The 12,436-nt window shown below is 38.1% G+C and overlaps 3 protein-coding genes across 6 annotated transcripts in view; 2 read left to right on the top strand and 1 right to left on the bottom strand.

Annotated features, from left to right (window-relative positions):
• Positions 1 to 462: 462 nt before the first annotated feature.
• Positions 463 to 2,720, bottom strand: actmap (actin maturation protease). Of its 3 annotated transcripts, none has more exons than XM_065283011.2 (8): positions 2,670 to 2,716; positions 2,390 to 2,482; positions 2,070 to 2,244; positions 1,922 to 1,990; positions 1,696 to 1,820; positions 1,491 to 1,620; positions 1,259 to 1,329; positions 463 to 1,109 (listed from the first exon to the last, which is right to left on the bottom strand). In XM_065283011.2, exons 3-8 carry the CDS (start codon positions 2,228 to 2,230, stop codon positions 778 to 780), a joined length of 888 nt encoding a protein of 295 aa, XP_065139083.1. In that variant the 5' UTR covers positions 2,231 to 2,244; positions 2,390 to 2,482; positions 2,670 to 2,716; the 3' UTR covers positions 463 to 777. The 3 variants fall into 3 exon arrangements, with proteins under 3 accessions (XP_065139083.1, XP_065139082.1, XP_065139081.1); XM_065283010.2 differs by having other exon boundaries at positions 2,664 to 2,701; XM_065283009.1 differs by having other exon boundaries at positions 2,390 to 2,720.
• A 577-nt stretch (positions 2,721 to 3,297) lies between these two features.
• Positions 3,298 to 5,636, top strand: snrpa (small nuclear ribonucleoprotein polypeptide A). The gene is made up of 7 exons (XM_065283012.1): positions 3,298 to 3,380; positions 3,730 to 3,806; positions 3,909 to 4,081; positions 4,183 to 4,353; positions 4,471 to 4,632; positions 4,725 to 4,813; positions 5,058 to 5,636. The coding sequence occupies exons 2-7, from the start codon at positions 3,734 to 3,736 to the stop codon at positions 5,215 to 5,217; spliced, it is 828 nt and encodes a 275-aa protein (XP_065139084.1). The 5' UTR covers positions 3,298 to 3,380; positions 3,730 to 3,733; the 3' UTR covers positions 5,218 to 5,636.
• Positions 5,637 to 6,192: 556 nt separating this feature from the next.
• The window catches only part of LOC135773436 (uncharacterized), a 61,295-nt gene continuing 55,051 nt past the window's right edge, over positions 6,193 to 12,436 (top strand). Inside the window, exon 1 of one of the 2 annotated variants that reach the window (XM_065283007.2) lies at positions 6,193 to 11,175. In XM_065283007.2, the coding sequence (XP_065139079.1) occupies positions 11,017 to 11,175 (159 nt within the window). In that variant the 5' untranslated portion in view covers positions 6,193 to 11,016. The remainder of the gene's footprint in view (positions 11,176 to 12,436) is intronic. The other variant, XM_065283006.2, reaches the window with a different exon arrangement.

Here is a 12,436-nt window from a genome sequence, read left to right as displayed (position 1 = left end):
ATTACTTAAAGCAAATGATTGCTAATACATTCAGGGTAGGATGGGTTTTATGTTTAATATAATATGGAATATTATCTTGAGAATGAGAAAAAAGTTACAATATCTGAAAAACAAGATTATTGTCCACTAACCCACTTCTATTTCTGCTGAATGATGTTTCTTCTGGTGTAATTTCCTGTTGAGTTAAGATCCGTCTTAACATAGCAGTTATCTAGAATAGTTCTGAAATTGGGATTACATCATAAAAGCTAAACATTTTGTCCTCTTACTCATGGACATCACTAAACGACATCTTTGTGGTTCAGGAAATCATGTTGAGCAATACCATTTCGTTTGCTCTGAACCGTATGTTGATGTGCAGTTTTACATCAGTCAGTGAGAAAATAAGCGGTCAGAGTTAAAATGTTACATTAACACTTTGTGGCATAGCAGAACATCACGAACATGAAACAGAAGCAAATCTGTCATAGGAACTTATTTTATTTTTTGAAATGCATATACAACGTGCAAAATAAATAAAAAAACACAACTGCAAATAAGGCTCGGTTTTTAAATATTTGTAACCATGAAAATTCATTATGATACCTGGTTTGTCTCCTAAATTAAAAACTTTAAGGAGTTACCATAAACATTTAAACCTTATTTAAACTTCACCGCTTCACATTTCCACTGGGATCTCTGCATTCACTTGTGCTTTACAAACTAAAATAATAACAATGAGGACATCTAGTGGATCAAAACTATAATACAGTATTTAAGTCTACATTTTTTTCATGATCAGGTCATGAGTGTTTGAGTATGAAGCAGCACCACTTGACCTGCGAGACCTTCCTGTACCCCACCAGAAGGAAGCACATAATGTGTCCCATCACTGGCCCTCTGTGGGTCCATCTCTTTGAGCTGGGCATTGCTCTGTGCTACGGTCTCATACTTCCACAGCTGGTAACGTAAACTCTTCCCATGTTTGGTCAGAACATACATGTCTTCAATACCATCAATCGGCCAAGAAACACATGAACCATTCTGTGACAGATGAAGCCAGGGAAGTGTGATGTCGGGGGGAAACAATTTGCTATCCACACACCCCTGCCTAAGGCCCAGTAATATACCTGGATAAAGACAGATCTATTGTTTAGGCTAATAATGAGTACATTGAGGTTATATAGTTAAACTTGTTTTTCAGTTTATGAGATTGTTTGTTAAAAGTTGCTTATTTTAGTCTTGTATAGTCTTATATATCGTCTTATATTAGTCTTACCCGAGATAACTGCCCAATGGGCTTTGTGGCCATTGCGTAGACAAGGCTCATGATTAAAATCTTCATCATATCTTTGTCAAAGTGGTTAGGGAAAGAACTATGCATGATTCACATATGTTAGTTTTTTGTGTTGTGTTTCTTCCACTAAAAGTAGCGAGTTTAAGTACATTGACAAACAATAAAAAAAACGATTAATCAATAAAAACAATGAAAATGTACGGGAAAAGGATACGGTACAAGAATAGGCTGCCCATCGGAGAGATGTTTCAGAATAACAGCAGAGTTATCTCCCATCATGCCTCCTGATAAAATCTGAACTCTGCATCCGCATACTTCTTCTGCCAGCTTGGCCATGTCACTGGCTAATTAAAAAAAAACATTATAGCATTTGAAGTAAGTGTTTTAAAAATCCAGAAACCTGTTTATTAACTGAGTACCAGAAAACATTTCCCCCTGTGCGGTGTAGCCTTTGTCCTTTGCAACCTGGACCACCATCTCTATGGATATGATCTTAGGAGGCTGCAGTAAATGACCGGCCATCCATAAGGCCACAAGGCCACATCTTAAGTCACACAGAATAATAACGACATGTAATTACAAACATCATCAGCAATTTTATCGATTTATTGTTGTGAAGAAGAAAACTGTTTTATAGTAACTTACTGTGGACCATCTTGAATGAGTGAAGGCACATACTTGTTGAACAGCAACCACTGTACATCCTTCCTAAAGCTTCAGGGAGAAACTGTATGATGAAATCACAGTCGCAGGAGTCTGCTGCACATGACAATGCAGTCTGTACATCTCTTACCTATTTTCTCTCCGTGCTATAATAATCCTGGCCTCCTCATGATCTCCCTCCACAGGACTCTTTCCTGCTGCTATAGCCTGGTAAAGCTTCTTCTGGCTGGACACTGAGGTAGTCAGTGATAGTGGTGGAGGTAGAGGGGGTGGAGGGTGAGCTCCTGACATGCTGGACCTTCACACTATGAAATAAATGATAAGATAGAACATCAGTGTTGTAACTTACATTACAATAAACGCATGCTTATTATATTGAATGTCGTATAAAACTGCATCAAATTTTATTGCAATGAATGTGCACATAAGATTATATAAAATGGCACGAACCCTTATAAGCGTGTTCTCATTATTTTCCAGCTTCTTTCCAGAAACTTTGATCCCTACCTTACCAGTACGGTAACGTCTGGCTAGTGTTCCCTACTGAATACCAAAAAAGGACATACGTTGGAAGCGGCAGTGAGAGAGTCAATTAAAAATAAATAAATCCAACACATTGCAACATCATGCAGATATTGTTTACAAAGCAAATCAAATGTCTATCATTTTAACATATTTTATAGATATAAAATGTATTTCTAGTTTCTGTTCACTGGCGTGATACCCGAACCGAATAAAGTGTTACACAAGACCGCCCTCATCCAGCATCAACCATCACCCAGTCGCACGCTGTAGTGACCATAGATATGTATAAAGGCTAGATGTCTCGCCCTCGCTGCTGGCCGATCGAGTGGAACAGCCGCATTTTGGCGGCCATCTTACTACAGGGCGCTCGCTCGCTCACTCGTTTCATTAAGTTTTAATGATGCAGGTACTTTTAAATTACCATAATTTGCTTGATTTTTTACTTATTTTCAAACGGTTTGGTTTTTTATAAACGTCAAAGATGTACCTATGACACTGCATACTTATACTAAAAATAAATAAAAAATTAATGAAACATGTTTAATCATCCAGAATTATAGCTACGTTAATAACGTTTGTAAAAAAAAAACCGTTCGAAAATCGGTAGAAAATTGAGCAAGTTATGGTCATTTAAAAGTACCTGCACCATTAAACTCAATGCTACGAGTGAGCGAGCTGTCTGAGGTAAGATGGCCGCCAGGTGATGCCGTTAGAGACTCCGCCGTAAGACATCTAGCGTTTATACATATCTATGGTAGTGACCGGATGCTCTCACTATTTGACCAATCAACAAGTTCCTTAGAAGTTCTTCTGTCCAATCAAATCCTGATTTTTCAGATGGGCGGGTTTTAAAGAGGCGGAAGTTAGTTACTTTTTTTTTTCAATCGAGTGTGTAGTCGACGGCCTTTCTTTGAATGTAAGTAGATTTTTTTGTTTGTTTTGTTTTATTTATTTTGCTGGATTCTTGTTTTATGTTAAAATACGTGCTTTCTGTCGCATGATTAGTTTTGTTTCCGTTTAGAAAGCGGGCTCGATGGATGTTAAAAACGTGATCGATCCTTTCTCATCGTATAATCGTATAACGTTAAGTTAAATAAACTACTTACATCTGATTACTTGATGTCTTTTGACTTAAGATAGATCAGTATTAAGATGTTTGGAAATGTTGGTGGATCATGCGGCAGGGATTAAAATGTATCTAAATTAATTGTTTAGTCTGTTTGTTGACGTTTTATTCCTCTCCTTCTCTTTTCTTTTCATTCCAGAATCATGGCTGGCCAGGAGATGCGTTTGAACCACACTATTTACATTAATAACTTAAATGAGAAGATCAAAAAAGATGGTATGTCTCGTATTTCAAAATAAGAGCTTTCTCGCTTCTATAGTCACACCTTTAGTTCACTGATCAATGTTGATTTTTTTTCTCTTTGTCCTCTTTAATTAGAATTGAAGAAGTCGCTGTATGCTATATTCTCCCAGTTTGGTCAAATCCTGGACATTCTTGTTTCCCGTACATTGAAAATGAAGGGTCAGGCCTTTGTGATATTTAAAGAGATAAACAGTGCGTCCAATGCTCTTCGATCTATGCAAGGCTTTCCATTTTACGACAAACCAATGGTACGATATGTTTTTGTATTACGAGTAAATGCTGTCTATTAAATTAATTTTTGATTAAATTAAGCAATGATCTATGCCTAATTGTTTTCTGTTCACTTTAGCGCATTCAATATGCAAAGCTGGACTCTGACATTATTGCTAAGATGAAGGGTACATATGTGGAGCGAGACCGTAAGAAGGAGAAGAAGAAGCCCAAAGCCCCTGAAGCAGGTTCTGGGAAACAGAAAGCTGCTGCCGCAACTGCAATGGCTGGAGTACCGGCAGCTATGCCTGTCAGTATATTTGGGAAGGGGTGTCCTGGTTACAGCATTGAATTTTTTAAGTATCAATCGCTTCAGAGTTTAAAAGTTTCTTGTAAACAAAGTATAACTCTTTTTGTGTCTTAACAGGGAATGCCACCTATGAGCCAAGCCCCTCGCATGATGGGAATGCCTGGTCAGCCTCCTTACATGCCTCCCCCTGGTATGATGCCGCCACCTGGTATGGCACCTGGCCAAATGCCTCCAGGCCAGATGATGCCTGGGCAAATGCCTGGCCAGATGCCACAACAGGTATGTTTGTTAACTAGAATAAATCCTGAATGTTTGGTTTGTTTTGGTTTAACCTTTATTTATTTATTTAATTTATTTATTTTTGTCTGCAGGTATCAGAAAACCCTCCCAATCACATCCTGTTCCTTACCAATTTGCCAGAGGAGACCAACGAGCTTATGCTGTCCATGCTTTTCAACCAGTAAGTAATTGAATGCTAAACCTAGCTTCCTGTTTAAAGTTGTGAGGGTTTTTTTTACAACAGCGTAAAACTATTTAATTGCTGATTTGTTGACTTTGTTCAAGTCTATAATTTGGAGTCCAATTCATTCCCCCCCCCCCTAAGTCTCTGACTCCGGTTTCTATTGCTTGGTGATGTGACAAGACACTTAATTCCAGGTTATCTTGAATCAGATTTGTTAATTAGGATATCTTTCTTCTCACAGGTTCCCTGGATTCAAAGAAGTTCGTCTTGTTCCTGGTCGCCACGATATCGCCTTTGTGGAGTTTGATAATGATGTGCAGGCTGGAGCTGCCAGAGAAGCTCTGCAAGGATTTAAGATCACACAAAGCAATGCTATGAAAATCTCCTTCGCAAAGAAATAACCTCTGTGTGCACAAACACTCCTGCGTACATTCAGAGTCTGACAAATCCCAGATACACTCTTAGGTGTTAAGATGTCTACCGGGTACAGTCCAGCATTTTTAGAGACAGTGTAGATCCCCCACACATTCTTAAAGTAAAAAGATTGATCTTAATTAGCTCTTTATATAACTTGGTTAGCCTTGCCACAGCTTGTATTTGTACTGGACAATACAAGGTAAGGAGTAAGTAAGGTTACTTTTAAGGTTTATGTCTTTTTTACTTTGTTCATTCTTATTTGAAAGGATCAGCATTGAGATTGTAAGTATGTGCTTCATTATTTTTTACAAACATTGTCTTCAGAGGCATTGCACCCAGAGTCTGGTCACCAGACATTGTACCTGGAGCTTTTTTTTTTATTAAATGATTTGTTTTACATGTGTATTGTGTGTGATCATTATAAGTTTTTAGTGACCAAATATGAGTATTTATATGAAACAAAGATTTTTAGACCTGATTCAAACTTTTTTCGTGTTTTTTCTTTTCTTCATAACCATCTTTTTATTCAAGATTGGTTTTTTTTTTGTCTTTACAACAGTTACAGTTCATATTCTAGTAGTGATGGAGATTTACCTTGAAACTAAACACACAAGGATGTTCATAAGGATGTCAGCCATGAGCTTAGTGTACCTAACAAGCACCAGTCTTTATTACTTGTGGCTGTCCTTATTCATCAGGCATCCTTTCTGAAGTCTAAAGCCAGCTTGATCGGAAGAGATTCTCTGTTCCACTTCTTGGTGGTTATCTACATCCATATGGTATATGGGCAGGAAAAGTGGTTGAGTGAATAATCAAACATCCAAAGCACTGAAATGGCGCAATGTTAAAATGTGTGTAGGTCATATGGTGTGACTGTAGTGTGGTCAAACATTTGAACTTCAGGCCTGTTTGTGTCATGAGGTGATTTGGTAAGTATATATTGGTATATTTCTTTTGCAAATATGGACTGTGATATTAATCTTAAACTTTTTCATGCTATAAAGTTTTTCTTTATTGTATAGAAGATAATTGGCCAAATAATAATAATGTTTAGGAATTTTCGAGTTATATTATAAAGCATGCCTTCAGAAGTGTTATGACCTAAATGACGACGTCAACTTTTTTTGTGTGCGAGCGTGCATTCCTCTGCAGTTTTCCCTAGCATCTGCACAGTGTTGTTTCGCCTTGAGAAAAACCTGACCTTAACTGCTGGTGGGTGGGTGTATTTCATGCAACTGGCATCATGCCTAGCACTTTTTTGTGCACCAACACTGCCCCTTTGAGCCACAGAACAGACACGCATCTCATCCCAATCAAGAGTGGGACACAGCTGTCCCCACACAAATCATAAGACCAACGACAGGTTGGTCAGTTTGGGGAAAAACATACAGTGTGTTATCACTGCTGTATTTTAAATCCAGTCTGGCACAAATATGTGATTAAAATCTGTTTGGGTTTAGTTTAAGTAACTAGTTTGTTATTTTCATGGCAAATATAAATAAATGGACATTCTAGTATATACTTAGACTAAGTATATACTAGAATGTCCATTTGTTTATATTATACTAAGTAACTTAGTTATGCTATTTTTTAGGGATGCACCGATAGGATTTTTTTTGGGCCGATACCGATTTAAACAGACAACTTCTGGCCGATACCGATATTAAACACTTGTATACAATACTATACAGTTGGTCTATTAGCTAGTTTATTTCTGCATCAAATAATTTTTACTGAACATGGATTGGATCTAATTAACATTCAACTGACCAACATAATAAGAGAGGCACAAATTAAGCTAAAACAAATATAATAAGAGAGCATGACAACTTTCAAAAATGGTTTTTGCAATTCAGCATTTATTTTATTAACAACATTAACAAATTTTTTACATATAATGGATTTCTTTATGCAGTTAATTAATAAACAATCGGTATCGGCCTTTTCTCGTGCTATTGCCGATATGCCGATGGTTCAATTCATCAAAAATCGGCCGATACATCGGTGCATCACTACTATTTTTGTAGTATTAAAGGGGACATTTCACAAGACTTTTTTTAAGATGTAAAATAAATCTTTGGTGTCCCTAGAGTACACATGTGAAGTTTTAGCTCAAAGTACCCTATAGATAATTTCTTATAGCTTGTTAAAATTACCACTTTGTAGGTATGTGCAAAAATGTGCCGTTTTTGGGTGTGTTTATAATGCCAATGAGTTGATCTCTGTACTTAATGGCAGTGCCGTGGTTGTACAGTGCGTATTAAGGGGCGGTAATATCCCCTTCTGGCATCACCAGGGGAGCCAAATTTCAATTACCTAATTTTTCACATGCTTGCAGAGACTTGTTTACCAAAACTAGTCTACTTGGTTGATCTTTATCACATTTTCTAAGTTCATAGAAGCACTGGGAACCAAATTATAGCTCTTAAACATTAAAAAAGTCAGATTTTCATGATATGTCCCCTTTAACAATTTTTGTTTGTTAGAAACAGCATTTGTGGTGTAATGTTACTGTGATTTTGATGTTACCATATGGCATTTAAAATGGGAGTGTATGGGGCTTTAAAAAAATACTTGCATGAAATTATAGCCAGATAAGGTTAGAAAGTGAATTTGTCTCTCTCTAAGTATGTTAATACATATTTACTTATTGTGGCTATATTTTTGTGCCTTATATTTTGTTTAGGGTTACTTTTTAATAAAGTTCCACAAGTAGAAAAATAAAGTCCCAGACTAAAAACATGTTTGAGCTGCTTTAATTAAAAAACACCTTGTCCTGATGCATCTTAACATATATCAATACTATTTTTTGTCTTAAGATGCACACCAATATTTTTTATGTAAGGTTTGTTTGTAAAAACTAAGTAAATGTCCTTTTATAACTAAGGCCTATTCCTGGATTAATCTAAATCCTGTCTGAGAAACTGCCTCTATGGGGCGGTTTCCTGGGATTAGTTTAAACCAGGACTAGGCTTTAGTTTAATTAGGAAATATAACTAAAAACATTACTTGTGTGCATTTTGAGGCAAAACAAAGGGCACTGCTGTATTTTAAGATATGTCAGTGCAAGTTGTTTTCAGTTTGGACAGCTCTTACATTTATTTTAGTCTAGGACTAGTCTAATCCCTGTCTGGGAAACCACCCCTATAAGATGTGACTAAAAAAAAACATATATCTAGCATTTTTATTGTAATCGCTCTAAAAGATTTGTAAAAATGTACAAAATGTACTTCTAATCAACCAACTTTTCATCAACCTGCTCGTTGAAGTAATAACCTTGGATGCTTTTTAAACCATATTGAAGTAGATCACATATTATTGGCTTTTTCTTTAATATTTGGTTCAGGTGTTACGTATTTAGTTTTTTTTTTAAATAAATGAATATGTTGCCATACTTAAATTTTTGTACGGCAGTGTATATTTTAAACATTTTTGGGCTTGCCCTATTCACTTAAAGGGGTCATAGCGTGAAAATTAGATTTTTTCCATGTTTAAGTGCTATAATTGGGTCCCCAGTGCTTCTATCAACCTAGAAAACATGAAAAATATCAACCTAGTAATTTTATTTAGGTAACCCATTTTCTGCAAGCATGTGAAAATTAGGTCGTTCAGATTTTGCCTGTTTTGTGAGGTAGGTAGCAAGGCGAATTACAATAATACCGCCCCCTTAAGCTGCACTATCCAACCACATCACTGCCATTTAGTTCAAAGAAAAAGAGAGAAAGAAGAAATACTTGACAGCACAATTGAGTTTCAATTACAACAAACAACTTTCATTGTGACCAGTGTTTGCATTTCATCAGCTCATTTGCATTTTAAATGACACACCCAAAAACGGCACACTTTTGATCAGGCCTACAAAGTGGCAATTTTAACATGCTGTAATTAATCTGTGGAGTATTTTGAGCTAAAACTTCACTTACGCACTCTGGGGACACCAAAGATTTATTTTACACCTTAAAAAAATCTCGTAATATGACCCCTTTAAGCATGGAGTTTAGCTGTTCAGACTATGCCCAACAGATGGCAACAGATCTCCAAGCCATAGCAGTGCTGTTCGAGCACAGGTTTAAACCATCAGCTGTATATGATATACTGTATATCACAGTATTAACTCTCAACATCAGCTCTCAATGCTGGACACTTTAGAGTCATTAGGCATCAAGTGCTATTCAAATGAATGAAAATGCAGTTGGCATCAAGCTCAGCAGCATTTTATGCTAATGACAGTCGGGTTTGAAGGACCCTCTGTTCTGGCCGGGGTCACTGTACTTTGGAAAATAGGGATGGAGTAGGGGGGCAGGATCCGGCCAATAAAATTGTCTGATTATATTTTCAGCATAAAGCAGTGGCTTTGTGTGATAGCCTTTGCAACCATGCCTTACATACACACAGTGGAAACGTATGACATTTTTCCTATAAGGGATCCTGATAAAAATTCTTAGGGAAAACTGTGCAATTTCCTTAGATAGATTCTAGAGATGAAGATGATAAGCAAACACTTTGGCATAATCTCAAAATGGCCAGATATCACTTGTGGAAACTCCTATAGAATTGTAAAGGTTATCACAGGATTTAACCTGAAATCTGCAAATATCGTCACAGGGAAATAACGATATTCACGATATTTTCCCATTAATATATTGCCAAAATATAATTTGACGTGCAGAGTTTATTTCTTTAGCAGTTTAGTGTTATAAAGAGTTTACATGTAGTGTGTGTGGTCCCGCAATGATAAACATCTTACTGTAAACACAAATATAAATCCTAAAAACTAACAATCCACGCGTGTTTGGGTAGCATAAGGGCCCCACAAACATTGTTTAGTGGCCAAAGCTCTGAATAGCCCAGGTTTGGTTGTTTGCCTTCACCCAACGACCTTTGATGATGCGACAGTAACCCATCTGTATTGAATGTGTCTCTGACTGCGTCTTTTGTCCTGTTTGATTTTTTAATTGGCGCCGCGGCTCTTTGATCACGCGGATGAAGTGAAGCTTGAGACGCAATATTCCTGAATTGCCATTGGAGTCCACGGGAAAAAAACTAACTGTGCGTTACAGGATACGGTCTGTTGAACCAATCGATTAAAAGTTCTTGTTTAAACAGTTAATACACTGTATAATGAACGGTATCTGTTTCTCTTAAACTTGCTTTCTGGCTGAATCCCAAAATACTGATACCGCAAATCCATCTATCCATGAACTAATCCAAGAGAAATACGCACAAGGTAGCGGATATTCCCATTCAGAGGACACGCCCTCTGACAACTTTAACTGTAGCCTATTTCCCACGGTGATGCTTAGTTAGAGAGAGCACATATCATCGCGTATCATGGCTGTTTTCTGCGCAATTTTACTTCACTTTCATCAGAGGTTATAAAGTGTCGCTTCGCCGAAGTACTCGGAAGAGTCCAGTCGTGCGCGCGCGCGGAGGTTACGCGGGGATAAAGAAACGCGCTTTCAGTGGGTGGGAAAGTAAATGGGATGAAAGCTCAGGTCAGTGAGGCAGCAGGTCGGACATTCAAAGCTTCTTAAGTGTAGCAGGTGGAAGAAGGAAGATCTAGAGGAGGAGGAGGAGGAGGCGAACCCACCCTGGACTCCGCACGGAGCCTGGAAAGCACCGGTGTGCGAGACAGATAGGTGGTCGTATCATCTACCTGTGCACCGCTTACCAAATTTATTTTGCACATTTTCACGCAGTTCTCCTGAAGGATGGAAGGATTAACAGTTTAAATAAGCGGCAGTAAGTAGGAGAGGCTGTTCCTTACGCGCAGAAGTCAGCAAATGTCTGCTATGAGAATGGATAGGGACCGAAAGAGTTGGCACTCTTGGGATAACAAATCGAGTATGGACAGAAGGAGTGATGGTAGGATGATAAAGGATGTAGAGCGCGGACAGCAATGGACCGTGATTTTTCTGGTGTCACTCGCTCTGCAGCCGCAGGTAAGCCGCCGATTACGCGCTATTTTCAGTTTAACCTCGTCTTGATTGTATTCAGGGTTGTTTTCTCTCCACAGTGCTGTCCAGATACGATCCTTGTTTTTGAAGGGTAATGTTTTTCGTACTTTACAGCTCTTTGCAAGAAATGTGCACCTATGGAGACAGAGACCTAGCTGCGTTTTCCTGTCACCTTTTGGAGACACCTGTTGTTCCATCTTCCTTTGTCGCGCGCTGCACTTGTCTCTGTTTTGGGCGTGTTGCTCTTTTCGCATGCGGATCTTTTATTCACACGCTTAGCAATATATCTAATTTATAAGGAATTTGTTTCTGAATGTGCACAAACTTACAAACAAGGCAAAACATGTTTGTGTGTAAAATGCACTTTTGACAGCACTCGTTTATTCGTACAAGACCATTATTCTTCATTTAGCTCTGTTTTAAGTGGGGATGCAGTGTTTTTTTGTTTTTGTTTTTTGTTTAGAGAGCTTATTGTTAATTGCATTATGTATGCATCAGGCAGTTAAGTAGCAGCCATGATGTTTTATAAAGAGAAATGGATCACTTTGTAGGCTTGTGATTTTGCTTTCGTTTGTGTGATTTTGTTTGGGTTCTGCTCGACCCACTCCTAACAGGATTCAAACCAGAGACCAAGCTGGCCTTGCTGGCATCCATTACGTTTTCCTTTCCAGAAAAGATTACTGACAAATTATGCTGGTCCATGTCTTCCATCTCATTGGCTATGCTGTATTTGGAAAACATATCCTGCTCTTAAGTGCACATCACACCCCAGCCACCTACCATCCAGGTCTTTGAGGTCTCCGCTGGGGTTGTTGACCTGCCGTGGAGGGCAGAGGCATGGTTATGAAAACCCTTTGAGTTTAAAGGCTGCATGTGTGTTCTGGTGGATCCCTGCAGTATAAACATACCTGTCCTGACACTAAGGGCATGTGAAAACTGCAAATATTTTGTTTCTACAGTTGTTTGCAATAAAAACGTTCATTCTGGAAAGCTTTGAACATTCTTGGATAATATCCTAAAAACATTTATCACAGTATGCTGCGGGGAAAAGAGAACGCAGATGAGGATTTTAGATGCCGATATTATAATTGTCACCGCTTTGTTAGATGGGTTAAAAATAAAATTACATTTGTGCTACATTTGTACAATAACAGCGGTGCTTCGGCTAGACCAACTGTGTCCCCCGGTAATGTCTTGGATTGTGACAACTTGTGCTGGGACTGTGGAGAGCAGCAGTTGTCTGGTA

This window comes from Paramisgurnus dabryanus, chromosome 9 (genome assembly GCF_030506205.2).
Source record: "Paramisgurnus dabryanus chromosome 9, PD_genome_1.1, whole genome shotgun sequence".
NCBI lineage: Eukaryota > Metazoa > Chordata > Actinopteri > Cypriniformes > Cobitidae > Paramisgurnus > Paramisgurnus dabryanus.
This window is presented reverse-complemented; position numbering and strand designations above follow the sequence as displayed.

Bases quoted from the DNA above. Each gene is read 5' to 3' on its own strand.
- actmap (XM_065283009.1), bottom strand. From the start codon at position 2,230: ATGTCAGGAGCTCACCCTCCACCCCCTCTACCTCCACCACTATCACTG. The intron at 1,991-2,069 runs GTAAGAGATGTA...TTCTCCCTGAAG, and splicing joins ATAGCACGGAGAGAAAATAG to CTTTAGGAAGGATGTACAGT. The intron at 1,330-1,490 runs GTATCCTTTTCC...ACTTTGACAAAG, and splicing joins GGGCAGCCTATTCTTGTACC to ATATGATGAAGATTTTAATC.
- snrpa (XM_065283012.1), top strand. From the start codon at position 3,734: ATGGCTGGCCAGGAGATGCGTTTGAACCACACTATTTACATTAATAAC. The intron at 4,633-4,724 runs GTATGTTTGTTA...TTTTGTCTGCAG, and splicing joins CTGGCCAGATGCCACAACAG to GTATCAGAAAACCCTCCCAA. The intron at 4,814-5,057 runs GTAAGTAATTGA...TTCTTCTCACAG, and splicing joins CTGTCCATGCTTTTCAACCA to GTTCCCTGGATTCAAAGAAG.